This window comes from Ranitomeya imitator, chromosome 1 (assembly GCF_032444005.1).
Source record: "Ranitomeya imitator isolate aRanImi1 chromosome 1, aRanImi1.pri, whole genome shotgun sequence".
NCBI lineage: Eukaryota > Metazoa > Chordata > Amphibia > Anura > Dendrobatidae > Ranitomeya > Ranitomeya imitator.
In genome coordinates, this window is record NC_091282.1 from 296,426,569 (window position 1) to 296,439,189 (window position 12,621).

Below are 12,621 nucleotides of genomic sequence, written 5' to 3' on the forward strand. Positions count from 1 at the left end.
CCATTTTTTTTTTAAAGTTGTAAGTGTAAAGTCCTGAAAGCTGCATCTATCCTTTTGTATAGTAGCTTAGAACTCTCTTTATGCTTGCAGATTCTAGGGACCAAGAGGACCCAAGCAAGGGACCGACCGACCCAAGCTATAGGCAAGCCCCAAGTTTTGGAAACAGATGTAAGTGTAAAGTCCTGAAAGCTGCATCTATCTATCTATCCTTTTGTATAGTAGCTTAGAACTCCCTTTATGCTTACAGATTCTAGGGACCAAGAGGACCCAAGCAAGGGACCGACCAACCCAAGATAGACGCAAGATCATAATGTCTTCTTCTGAGAGCCCCCTAGCACATCATCAGCAAACTGAGGTGTTAATTTTTTTTCTTCATAAATTTTTTATTTTGGTGCAACAATGGCAATTGTATTTTAAGCCTTTATGTGTTTATTCTGTATTCACAGGAATATGAAGCAGAGGGGCTAACAGAAGGAGACGGACAGGGTGGAGAAATACAAGGAGCGGGAGCGCATAGTGTAAGTTTTGAACAGACCGATCCTCACATACAATGCACTACACCCAACACAAACATTCAGCACAGCACACACAATACATATGCCTCGATCAAAGAACATTATTAATTTTTTTTTTTTTTAAAATTAGTCTTCACAATCCGGGGCTCGACGTAGAGTTCCTCAAAGCACCTCCCATAGTCGTCGGAATGATAATCGCGGCGGTCGCCGAAGAGTAAGTTCCTTTTTGGTTTGGTGTTTAGTAAAATGTAAAATTCATGTGTTGTAATCTTTCCCTTTTTATTCTTATCTTTTTGTTAGGCTTCACAGCGTGCTCCCGAACAAGATGATGAAGAGGAGGGCATCGATGTGAACACCCTCATCGAAGCAGTACAAAGTCGGGAGCCGCTGTGGAACATGTCGGACCGCCGCCATGCTGACCAGTTAATCACCCGACGGCTATGGGAGGAAGTGTGCAGTGCTGTTATGGATAACTGGGAGGAACTCGATGCTGGGGCCCAGGATCTAGCGCGTAAGTATTCACACTTCATAACCTTATGTTAGGCATGATTTAATGTGGTGTATAGTAACCAATTTTTGCTTTCTCTTTCCAGGTAACAGGATTATCGTGCGGTGGCGGTCACTCAGGGATCGCTTCAAGAGGGAGTTTAATAAGGAGATGCAGGCCCCGAGTGGATCTAGAGGATGCAGGAGCAGATACAAACATGCCAGAGCCCTGTCGTTCCTCCGGTCGACGCTGCTGAGCAGAAGGTAAATATTCAACACCACATATTTTCAGTCAAACTGTAAAAATGTGTAACCTTCAATTTTTTTTGCAGCAAGGGCAATTGTAATATCCAGATACTAATTTTTTTTTTCTTCTTTAACAGCACTTTCTGCAGCACTCGGGAGCCTGCATCAGAGTTGCACCCCTCTGGAGCGATCCCTCAAGAGTCCGCCACCGGGGACCACGTCGACCCCTCTGTTTCTGCACCTTCCCTTTCGTTTGATCCCTCAGCCTCATCCACCAGCGCTGGAGCAGCAGGGCGGACTTCGTCACTTGAAGCTGCAGGTGATGAGTTAGAGTTCCCTTTACCCCACCCCTCTGCCACTGCCGCAACATCTAGACCAACTTTGTGGTCAGGACGGCAGCGCCAGAGAGGTCAGGAAAGGAGCTATGCGCCTGACTTTTTGCAGCTGAATGCATCCTTTCACAGTGCCATCAAGCTTTTGAGTGAGCAAACGTCTGCTGGGTACAATATGCTTAACAAAAGCATACTTGAACTCAGCAGTCGTCTTGATAGGATGCAATCAGATGCAAATCAGTCACCAAGGCACTGTTTTTTTCAGTCAGTCCTCAGGCACATGGAAAATCTAACTCCTGACCTGCAGATGCATGTGATGCAAGGCTGCCACACTGCTCTAGCGCAGGCGATGTCCCATGCCCCTCCACCTACCCTTCATGTGTCAACACCTTTCCCCTCTCAATCCACCGTCTATCCTCCCGTCCGTCCTCCTCCTGTCCGTCCTCCTCCCGTCCATTCTACTCCTTCGTCATTTGTTCCTTCCCCCCTTAGTCTTTCCCAGTTTTTACCGTCCCCCTTCCATTCTTCCCCTTTAACTTCTCCGTTCCCAATCCCACCAACACCTTCATACCTCCCACACACCACATCTGCACCTCAACTCTCTACACAACCTCATTTTTTCACCACCCATTCTACTTCTGTTCCTCCCCGTGATGTCCTGTCCCCCACTCTCGACGTGGTCCGCCCTGTCAGCCCCTCCGCTACTATCTCCACCCCAAACTATGAGAATCTGTAAATAAATAAACAGTTTTTTGGTTTAAAAACAATTTTATTGTCTTTCTCTTTTTTTTTTTGTAAAGTTTTTAAATCACCAAGGTTATGGCAATAGTAACAATAACAGTGTTTAAAGGGTACCGTTGCAAAACATACAATGCTGCATTAAAGTACAAAGATTTTGTAAGCAAACAAAAAATGGTATTTTTACAAGTGTAAAAAGAAAAAAATTTTTACACCATTTCATACTGCCAGTCAACTGATCCTGCAGGAGACATGAAGTAGTCTGCAAAACTGTCCCGCATTCTGGAGACTGCTACTGGACTGCGAAAAGTGGGGTTTTGGTAATCCCGTAAGGTGCTTTCAGAAACATTATCCTCCAGGGAAACTTGTTCTTTTGATAAAACAAAATTGTGCAGGACAACGCACGCTTTGACCACATCATCGACAGTTTCAGTCTGCAGTTTAATTGCAGTTAACAGGACTCTCCATTTGGCAGTTAAGATGCCAAAAGCACATTCCACAACTCTTCGTGTTCTGGTTAAGCGGTAATTGTAAATTTTTTTCCTCTGGGTCAGTCCACTACTTCCAAAGGGTTTCAGCAAGTGTGGGGAAAGCTGGAAGGCATCATCTCCAACACAAACAAATGGTAATGGTGGACTAGTGGTTCCAGGGAGAGGTCTAGGGGGCGGAAAATCAAATGTCTCTCCATATAAACGGCGCCCCATTGGTGAATTTTTAAAGATTTGTGAATCATTTGCGCGTCCATACGCACCGATATCAACAGCGATGAACTTGCATTGTGCATCGGCTATGGCCATCAACACAATAGAGAAGTACTTCTTATAGTTATAAAACTGTGATCCAGAGCCTGAAGGTTTGACGATCCGTATGTGCTTTCCATCAACTGCTCCAACACAATTTGGAAACTGGCAAATTTGCTGAAAATTTTGGGCGATCTCCAGCCACCTCTCCTGTGATGGCTCTGGGATGTATTCAGCTTGTAGGCACTCCCACAATGCCCGGCAGGTATCTCTGATGATCCCCGAGATGGTGGATATCCCAAGTCGATACTGAAAATGGAGGGATGAGAACGACTCTCCAGTTGCAAGGAATCTGTTAACAAAACGAAAAGACAATAATTAATAAAAAAATTAAAAAAACAACATTACAGTTATAAGTCTGATGAATGAGAATCATTTAAAAAAAAAAAATTACTTACCGAATAGTCACCATGAGACGCTCTGCTGGTGATATTGAGAATCGCATCTGGGTGTCTCGTCTACGTATACAGTCTTCCACATAGCCCAATAAAAACTCGAAATTTTCAGCTCTCATCCTCACATAATTGAAGAACTTTTGAGGGTTTTCCCTTAGTTCCATGTAAAGCGTGGAATAAACACCACGGGTCATACGTTGTGCTGTGATGGGATGGATCCACAGCCTTCTCTTCCGCCGCTGCCGTAGGATGCGCAGTCTTTGTTCCTCCCTCTCTCGAACGCTGACTGCCAACTGATTTGCCTCAAAAGTAAAATCCGCATAGATCTTTGCAATGTTCGCCAGTACTCCTTCCATTTCTGCCACTTTCTCTACAACCTTTCAAAGATGTGGTGTAAATACACGCTATATATAGTTTTGCAGTAGTATCCAGTAGCCAATCACATTGAAATCCTCCCCTTTTAAAAAACGGATCCGTCAAAAAACGGTTACAACGGATGTAAAAACGGTCGCAACGGTTCTAACGGATCCGTTTTTTAAACGGATCGGGGCAGCTGATCCGTCAAAAAAACGGATCCGTTAGAACCGTTTTTCAACCAAATTTGACGGATCCGTCGATCCGCCACGATGTCGGACCTAACTGACGCCACACAACTGAAGTGTGAAAGAAGCCTAAGACTGACATACACAATTCTGTTCTTCATGAATTGTAATCTAGTGTAACTGTTTGCCAAGAAATAATGAAATTACATTCAGCAACACCATTCTAGCTGTCTCACTACGGGGATGAGTAGATCGGAGTTGCTGCACTGAGGCTTATGATTTCTGAGCACACAATAAGATCTATTCTACTAGTTACACTAAGGTTTCCATGCATGTAAGGCTAAAGTCGGCAGATTCAGCTACAATCTGATGTGTATGAGGCCTCTCAACTTTCCTTCCATACTTTATGTGAGTTAAGGGAAGGATCCAGTGTGTTGGAATTCCAATATTTGATCTTCTTGTTCTCTCTGAAGATAAGCTGCCACCACAGTAACCTGACATCTGCTCTCTAAAGGTACCTTCACACTAAGCGACGCTGCAGCGATACCGACAACGATGTCGATCGCTGCAGCGTCGCTGTTTGGTCGCTGGAGAGCTGTCACACAGACAGTTCTCCAGCGACCAACGATACCAGAAACCAGGGTAAACATCGGGTTACTAAGCGCAGGGCCGCACTTAGTAACCCGATGTTTACCCTGGTTACCATCGTAAAAGTAAAAAAAACAAACACTACATACTTACCTTCGCTGTCTGTCCCCGGCGCTCTGCTTTCCTGCACTGACTGTGAGCACAGCGGCCGGAAAGCAGAGCGGTGACGTCACCGCTCTGCTTTCCAGCTGGCCGGCGCTCACAGTCAGTGCAGGAAAGCAGAGCGCCGGGGACAGACAGCGAAGGTAAGTATGTAGTGTTTGTTTTTTTTAACTTTTACGCTGGTAACCAGAGTAAATATCGGGTTACTAAGCGTGGCCCTGCGCTTAGTAACCCGATGTTTACCCTGGTTACCAGTGAAGACATCGCTGAATTGGCGTCACACACGCCGATTCAGCGATGTCTGCAGGGAGTCCAGCGACGAAATAAAGTTCTGGACTTTCTGCAGTGACCAACGATCTCCCAGCAGGGGCCTGATCGCTGCTGCGTGTCAAACTGAACGATATCGCTAGCCAGGACGCTGCAAAGTCACGGATCGCTAGCGATATCGTTCAGTGTGACGGTACCTTAACAGACAGCCCAAGAAAGTTTGTCGAAATGCTCCTGTGTGTGATAGTCTGGAGAGAGAACTGTCAGCCAAACATATAGAGCTGACAGTTATCTAATATGTTTGAGGGTCTTAGGCCATGGTTACACATTCAGTATTTGACTTCAGTATTTATAAGCCAAAACCAGGAAAGGAACAAGAAGAGCAAATTTGGGTTGAGATATAAATGATCTCCAATCTGCCATTATTGGTTCAAATTAAATACATACGGTGCATCGAAGACAAGAAAATCACACAAAGCCAGTGTACAATTCTTGTCTGATCTCAGATGCCCAGTCGCAAGTCTTTATTACAACCACGGATATAAGGAAAGTGGGAAAGGCTTCTTACACTACATTACCTAAGAAAGTATTTTAGCTGGGAAAAACAAATCATAAATTATGGATTCTGCCAAAATTACTGTTAAACTAGTTGTACCCAGCTTTCTATACCTTCTATAGCAAAGAAATCTTAACACACATATACCTCTATATCAGAAATAACGCCCTGTGTTTTTGCTTTTATGAATAACACTTATAAAGCTAATACTAAAATACAAAATTATCATAAATGCCAAAGACCTCAATTTTTGACTCATCTGACCATAGTACCTTCTCCCAATCACTCACAGAATCATCCAGGTGCTCATTGGCAAACTTCAGACGGGCCTGCACATGTACCTTCTTGTGCAGGGGGACCTTGCGGGCACTGCAGGATTTTAAACCTTTACGGCGTAATGTGTTACCAATGGTTTTCTTGGTGACTGTGGCCCCAGCTGCCTTAGGCCGGTTTCACACGTCAGTGGCTCCGGTACGTGAGGTGACAGTTTCCTCACGTACCGGAGACACTGACTCACGTAGACACATTAAAATCAATGTGTCTCTGCACATGTCAGCGTGTTTTCACGGACCGTGTGTCCGTTTGAAAAACACGGAGACATGTCAGTGTTTGTGGGAACGCACGGATCACACGGACCCATTAAAGTCAATGGGTCCGTGTAAAACACGTACCGCACACAGATGCTGTCCATGTGCAGTCCGTGTGCCTTGCAGGCACAGACAGGCTACTGTAAGCGTTGTCCCCCCCGCGTGTGGTGCTGAAGCCGGAATTCATCCCTTCTTCCCAGCAGCGTTCGCTGGAGAGAAGGAATGAATAATCTTTTTTTTTTCTTTCCCCTTAAAAGTAAAGTTTGTGCGTTCCCCCCCCCCCCTGCTTGCCAGGAAATACCGACACCGACACCCAGCTCCAGCGATGTCTCAGCAGCTGCAGCCTGTGCTGTGTGAGCGGTCACGTGGTCCCGCTCATTACAGTGAGGAATATGCGCATATTCCTCACTGTAATGAGCAGGACCACGTGACCGCTCGTATTTCCTGGCAGGCGGGGGGGGGGGGGGGGGAGGGGCGCACAGGGGATGGGAGGCGGGAGGGGACATACAAACTTTATTTTTAACCCCTTCATGACCTTGGGATTTTTCGTTTTTCCATGTTCGTTTTTCACTCCCCTCCTTCCCAGAGCCATAACTTTTTTATTTTTCCGTCAATTTGGCCATGTGAGGGCTTATTTTTTGCGGGACGAGTTGTACTTTTGAACGACATCATTGGTTTTAGCATGTTGTGTACTAGAAAGCGGGAAAAAAATTCCAAGTGCAGTGAAATTGCAAAAAAAGTGCAGTCCCACACTTGTTTTTTGTTTGGCTTTTTTGCTAGGTTCAGTGAATGCTAAAGCTGACCTGCCATTATGATTCTCCAGGTCATTACGAGTTCATAGACACCTAACATGTCTAGGTTATTTTTTACCTAAGTGGTGAAAAAAAATTCCAAACTTTGCTAAAAAAAGAAAAAAAAAATTGCGCCATTTTCCGATACTCGTAGCGTCTCCATTTTTCATGATCTGGGGTCGGTTGAGGGCTTATTTTTTGTGTGCCGAGCTGGCATTTTTAAGGATAACATTTTGGTGAAGATACGTTCTTTTGATCGCCCGTTATTGCATTTTAATGCAATGTTGCGGCGACCAAAAAAACGTAATTCTGGTGTTTTGAATTTTTTTCTCGCTACACTGTTTAGCGATCAGGTTAATGCTTTTTTTTTATTGATAGATCGGGCGATTCTAAACGCGGCTATACCAAATATGTGTAGGTTTGATTTTTTTTATTGATTTATTTCGATTGGGGCGAAAGGAGGTGATTTAAACTTTTATATTTTTTTCACATTTTTTTTAAACTTTTGCCATGCTTCAATAGCCTCCATGGGAGGCTAGACGCTGGCACAGCATAATCAGCTCTGCTACATAACAGCGATCTGTTCGCAGCTATGTAGCAGAAAATCAGGTGTGCTGTGAGCGCCGACCACAGGGTGGCGCTCACAGCTACCGGCGATCAGTAACCATAGAGGTCTCAAGGACCTCTATGGTTACAATGTAGAAGCATCGCCGACCTCCGATCATGTGACGGGGGTCAGCGATGCCGTCATTTCCGGCCGCTCGGCCGGATGCGGTAGTTAAACGCCGCTGTCTGCGTTTGACAGCGGCATTTAACTAGTTAATAGGTGCGGGCAGATCGCGATTCTGCCCGCGCCTATTACGGGCACACGTCAGCTGTTCAAGACAGCTGACATGTCCCGCTTTGATGCGGGCTCACCGCCGGAGCCCGCATCAAAGAGGGGCTTCTGACCTCGGACGTACTATCCCGTCCGAGGTCAGAAAGGGGTTGAGGGGGAAAAAAAAAAAGGTTATTCATTCCTTCTCTCCAGCGAACGCTGCTGCGAAGAAGGGATGAATACCGGCTTCAGCACCGCACGCAGGGGACAGCGCTTAACTGTAGCGCTGTCTCCTGAACGGTCCGTGTGGTCCTCAGTCGGCACACGGGCGGCACACGGCTGCCGCATGTGTGCCACACTGATGTGCTATGTAAGCACACGGACACGGATAATTCCGGTACCGGAATTATCTGGACGTGTGGGACAGGCCTTAAGAGCATTAACAAGTTCCCCCTGTATAGTTTTAGGCTGATCTCTCACCTTCCTCATGATCAAGGATACCCCACGAGGTGAAATTTTGCATGGTGCCCCAGATCGATGTTGATTGACACTCATTTTGCATTTCTTACTATTGCACAGATGTCTCCTTCTCACCCAGCGTCTGTCTTATGGTTTTGTAGGCTATTCCAGCTTTGCGCAGGTCAATGATCTGGTCTCTGACCTGTTTATAAAGCTCTTTGGTCTTGCCCATGTTGTTGACGTTAGAGTCTGACTGATTGAGTCTGTGAACAGGAGGAGTCTTTTATAAAGGTGACTATGTAAGACAGCTGTCTTTAATGCAGGTAACGAGTTGATTATGAGCGTCTAACTGGTCTGTAGGAGCTAGAACTCTTAATGGTTGGTAGGGGATCAAATACTTATTTCTCACTGCAAAATGCAAATACATTTATATAATTTATACAATGTGATTTTCTGGATTTTATGTTTGATATTCTGTCCCTCAATGTTAAAATTAACCTACCCTTAAAATTATAGACCGTTCATGTCTGTCAGTGGGCAAACTTACAAAATCAGCAAGGGATCAAATAATTATTTCCTTCACTGTATATATATGAGAACCCACACACACAAAAAATACTCACCTTGTTCCCATTTTCCTGGCGCTCTGCACCTGTCTTTCCTGTGTGCACGCACGTTCTGCACAGCAGACGCAATGTAGTGACATAATCGCATCTGCTGTCACAGTGGCTTGTGCTGAATAGTAGGAGGAGCCAGCAGCTGCCTTCTCTTCCAATAGATTCACGAGGGCAGGGTTGCCTTCTGGACTATATATTGGGACATCGGTACGGTTGCCCCATCCACCATATATTGGGTGGCCGATAGGGTTGCCTCTTCCCCCACATATTGGGATACTGGTAGGGTTGCCTTCTCCACTATATATTGGGACATAGGTAGGGTTGCTTCTTCCACCATATATTGGGACGCCAGTAGGGTTGCCTCTTCCACCATATATTGGGTGGCCGATAGGGTTGCCTCTTCCCCCACATATTGGGATACTGGTAGGGTTGCCTTCTCCACTATATATTGGGACATCGGTAGGGTTTCCTCTTCCACCATATATTGGGATGCCAGTAGGGTTGCCTCTTCCACCATATATTGGGTGGCCGGTAGGGTTGCCTCTTCCCCCACATATTGGGATACTGGTAGGGTTGCCTTCTCCACTATATATTGGGACATCGGTAGGGTTGCCTCTTCCACCATATATTGGGTGGCCGGTAGGGTTGCCTCTTCCCCACATATTGGGATACTGGTAGGGTTGCCTTCTGCACTATATATTGGGACATCGGTAGGGTTGCCTCTTCCACCATATATTGGGATGCCAATAGGGTTGCCTCTTCCACGATATATTGGGTGGCCGGTAGGGTTGCCTCTTCCCCCACATATTGGGATACTGGTAGGGTTGCCTTCTCCACTATATATTGGGACATCGGTAGGGTTGCCTCTTCCCCCATATATTGGGACGCCAGTAGGGTTGCCTCTTCCACCATATATTGGGTGGCCGGTAGGGTTGCCTCTTCCCCCACATATTGGGATACTGGTAGGGTTGCCTTCTCCACTATATATTGGGACATCGGTAGGGTTGCCTCTTCCACCATATATTGGGTGGCCGGTAGGGTTGCCTCTTCCCCCACATATTGGGATACTGGTAGGGTTGCCTTCTCCAGTATACAGTTAGGGCCAGAAATATTTGGACAGTGACACAAGTTTTGTTATTTTAGCTGTTTACAAAAACATGTTCAGAAATACAATTATATATATAATATGGGCTGAAAGTGCACACTCCCAGCTGCAATATGATAGTTTCCACATCCAAATCGGAGAAAGGGTTTAGGAATCATAGCTCTGTAATGCATAGCGTCCTCTTTTTCAAGGGACCAAAAGTAATTGGACAATGGACTCTAAGGGCTGCAATTAACTCTGAAGGCGTCTCCCTCGTTAACCTGTAATCAATTAAGTAGTTAAAAGGTCAGGGGTGGATTCCAGGTGTGTGGTTTTGCATTTGGAAGCTGTTGCTGTGAGCAGACAACATGCGGTCAAAGGAACTCTCAATTGAGGTGAAGCAGAACATCCTGAGGCTGAAAAAAAATAAAAAATCCATCAGAGAGATAGCAGACATGCTTGGAGTAGCAAAATCAACAGTTGGGTACATTCTGAGAAAAAAGGAATTGACTGGTGAGCTTGGGAACTCAAAAAGGCCTGGGCGTCCACGGATGACAACAGTGGTGGATGATCGCCGCATACTTAATTTGGTGAAGAAGAACCCGTTCACAACATCAACTGAAGTCCAGAACACTCTCAGTGAAGTAGGTGTATCTGTCTCTAAGTCAACAGTAAAGAGAAGACTCCATGACAGTAAATACAAAGGGTTCACATCTAGATGCAAACCATTCATCAATACCAAAAATAGACAGGCCAGAGTTAAATTTGCAGAAAAACACCTCAAGAAGCCAGCTCAGTTCTGGAAAAGTATTCTATGGACAGATGAGACAAAGATCAACCTGTACCAGAATGATGGGAAGAAAAAAGTTTGGAGAAGAAAGGGAACGGTACATGATCCAAGGCACACCACATCCTCTGTAAAACATGGTGGAGGCAACGTGATGGCATGGGCATGCATGGCTTTCAATGGCACTGGGTCACTTGTGTTTATTGATGACATAAGAGCAGACAAGAGTAGCCGGATGAATTCTGAAGTGTACCGGGATATACTTTCAGCCCAGATTCAGCCAAATGCTGCAAAGTTGATTGGACGGCGCTTCATAGTACAGATGGACAATGACCCCAAGCATACAGCCAAAGCTACCCAGGAGTTCATGAGTGCCAAAAAGTGGAACATTCTGCAATGGCCAAGTCAATCTCCAGATCTAAACCCAATTGAGCATGCATTTCACTTCCTCAAATCCAGACTTAAGACGGAAAGACCCACAAACAAGCAAGACCTGAAGGCTGCGGCTGTAAAGGCCTGGCAAAGCATTAAGAAGGAGGAAACCCAGCGTTTGGAGATGTCCATGGGTTCCAGACTTAAGGCAGTGATTGCCTCCAAAGGATTTGCAACAAAATATTGAAAATAAAAATATTTTGTTTGGGTTATGTTTATTTGTCCAATTACTTTTGACCTCCTAAAATGTGGAGTGTTTGTAAAGAAATGTGTACAATTCCTACATTTTCTATGAGATATTTTTGTTCAACCCTTCAAATTAAACGTTACAATCTGCACTTGAATTCTGTTGTAGAGGTTTCATTTCAAATCCAATGTGGTGGCATGCAGAGCCCAACTCGCGAAAATTGTGTCACTGTCCAAATATTTCTCGCCCTAACTGTATATTGGGACATCGGTAGGGTTGCTTCTTCCACCATATATTGGGATGCCAGTAAGGTTGCCTCTTCCACCATATATTGGGTGGCCGGTAGGGTTGCCTCTTCAACCATATATTGGGACACTGGTAGGGTTGCCTTCTCCACTATATATTGGGGATGCCTCTTCCACCATATATTGGGACATTGGTAGGGTTGCCTACTCCACCATATATTGGGTCGCCAGTAAAGTTGCCTCTTCCAATATATATTGGGTAGCCGGTAGGGTTGCCTCTTCCACCTTATATTGGAATGTCAGTAGGGTTGCCTCCTCTATATATTGGGATGGCGGTAGGGTTACCTCCTCCATTATATATTGGGACGCCGCTTTGATTGCCAACTTGACTTTTTATTTTTTTCTGGACAGCTAATTAAAAAAATCAGACATGCAAAAAAATATTTCATGGACACATTGAAAAATCGTAACTCATTATGGCTGTAAATGGTACATATCTACAGTCCATAATTCTGATATGCAGATAGCTGCATTCAGTGTAAAATTATGAGAATTACTCAAAAATTATCTGCATAAGTTTCTTCAGCTTACAAAAAATAAATCACAGACACCTTAATTTTTTTTTTTTTACAGACATGGCAAAAAATTGCCATATTTTCATTATGTACTTTCATTTCTAGAAGGTTGGAAACTGGTCGCCGAGAGGGCGATCGCATGGTGCAGCCCGTGGGCCACTGTTTTCAGGCCCTTTGGCTGCCTCAGTCCTCGAGCAAGACAGGAACAGGTAAGAGGGCCAGATGTGTCCTGTACTATGCCCAGGTCTAATGTATACTATGTACATAGATTTGAGTTACTGCAAATTGGGGGTGGAGAGGGGGGGGGGGTAGTATTTTTAACCCTCTGTAAAATATTTAGTGTGACCTCTGCCAGAACCTATCCTTTGGAGAAGAGGGGGCACCAGCATTCACACCCTCAGCAACTGATGGCC

At 45.1% G+C, this 12,621-nt stretch overlaps 1 protein-coding gene across 1 annotated transcript; it reads right to left on the minus strand.

Annotated features, from left to right (window-relative positions):
* Positions 1-400: 400 nt before the first annotated feature.
* On the minus strand, positions 401-4,142 carry LOC138669937 (uncharacterized). Its single transcript, XM_069756825.1, has 2 exons — positions 3,516-4,142; positions 401-3,409 (listed from the first exon to the last, which is right to left on the minus strand). The coding sequence occupies exons 1-2, from the start codon at positions 3,866-3,868 to the stop codon at positions 2,527-2,529; spliced, it is 1,236 nt and encodes a 411-aa protein (XP_069612926.1). The 5' UTR covers positions 3,869-4,142; the 3' UTR covers positions 401-2,526.
* Between the last annotated feature and the right edge of the window lie 8,479 nt (positions 4,143-12,621).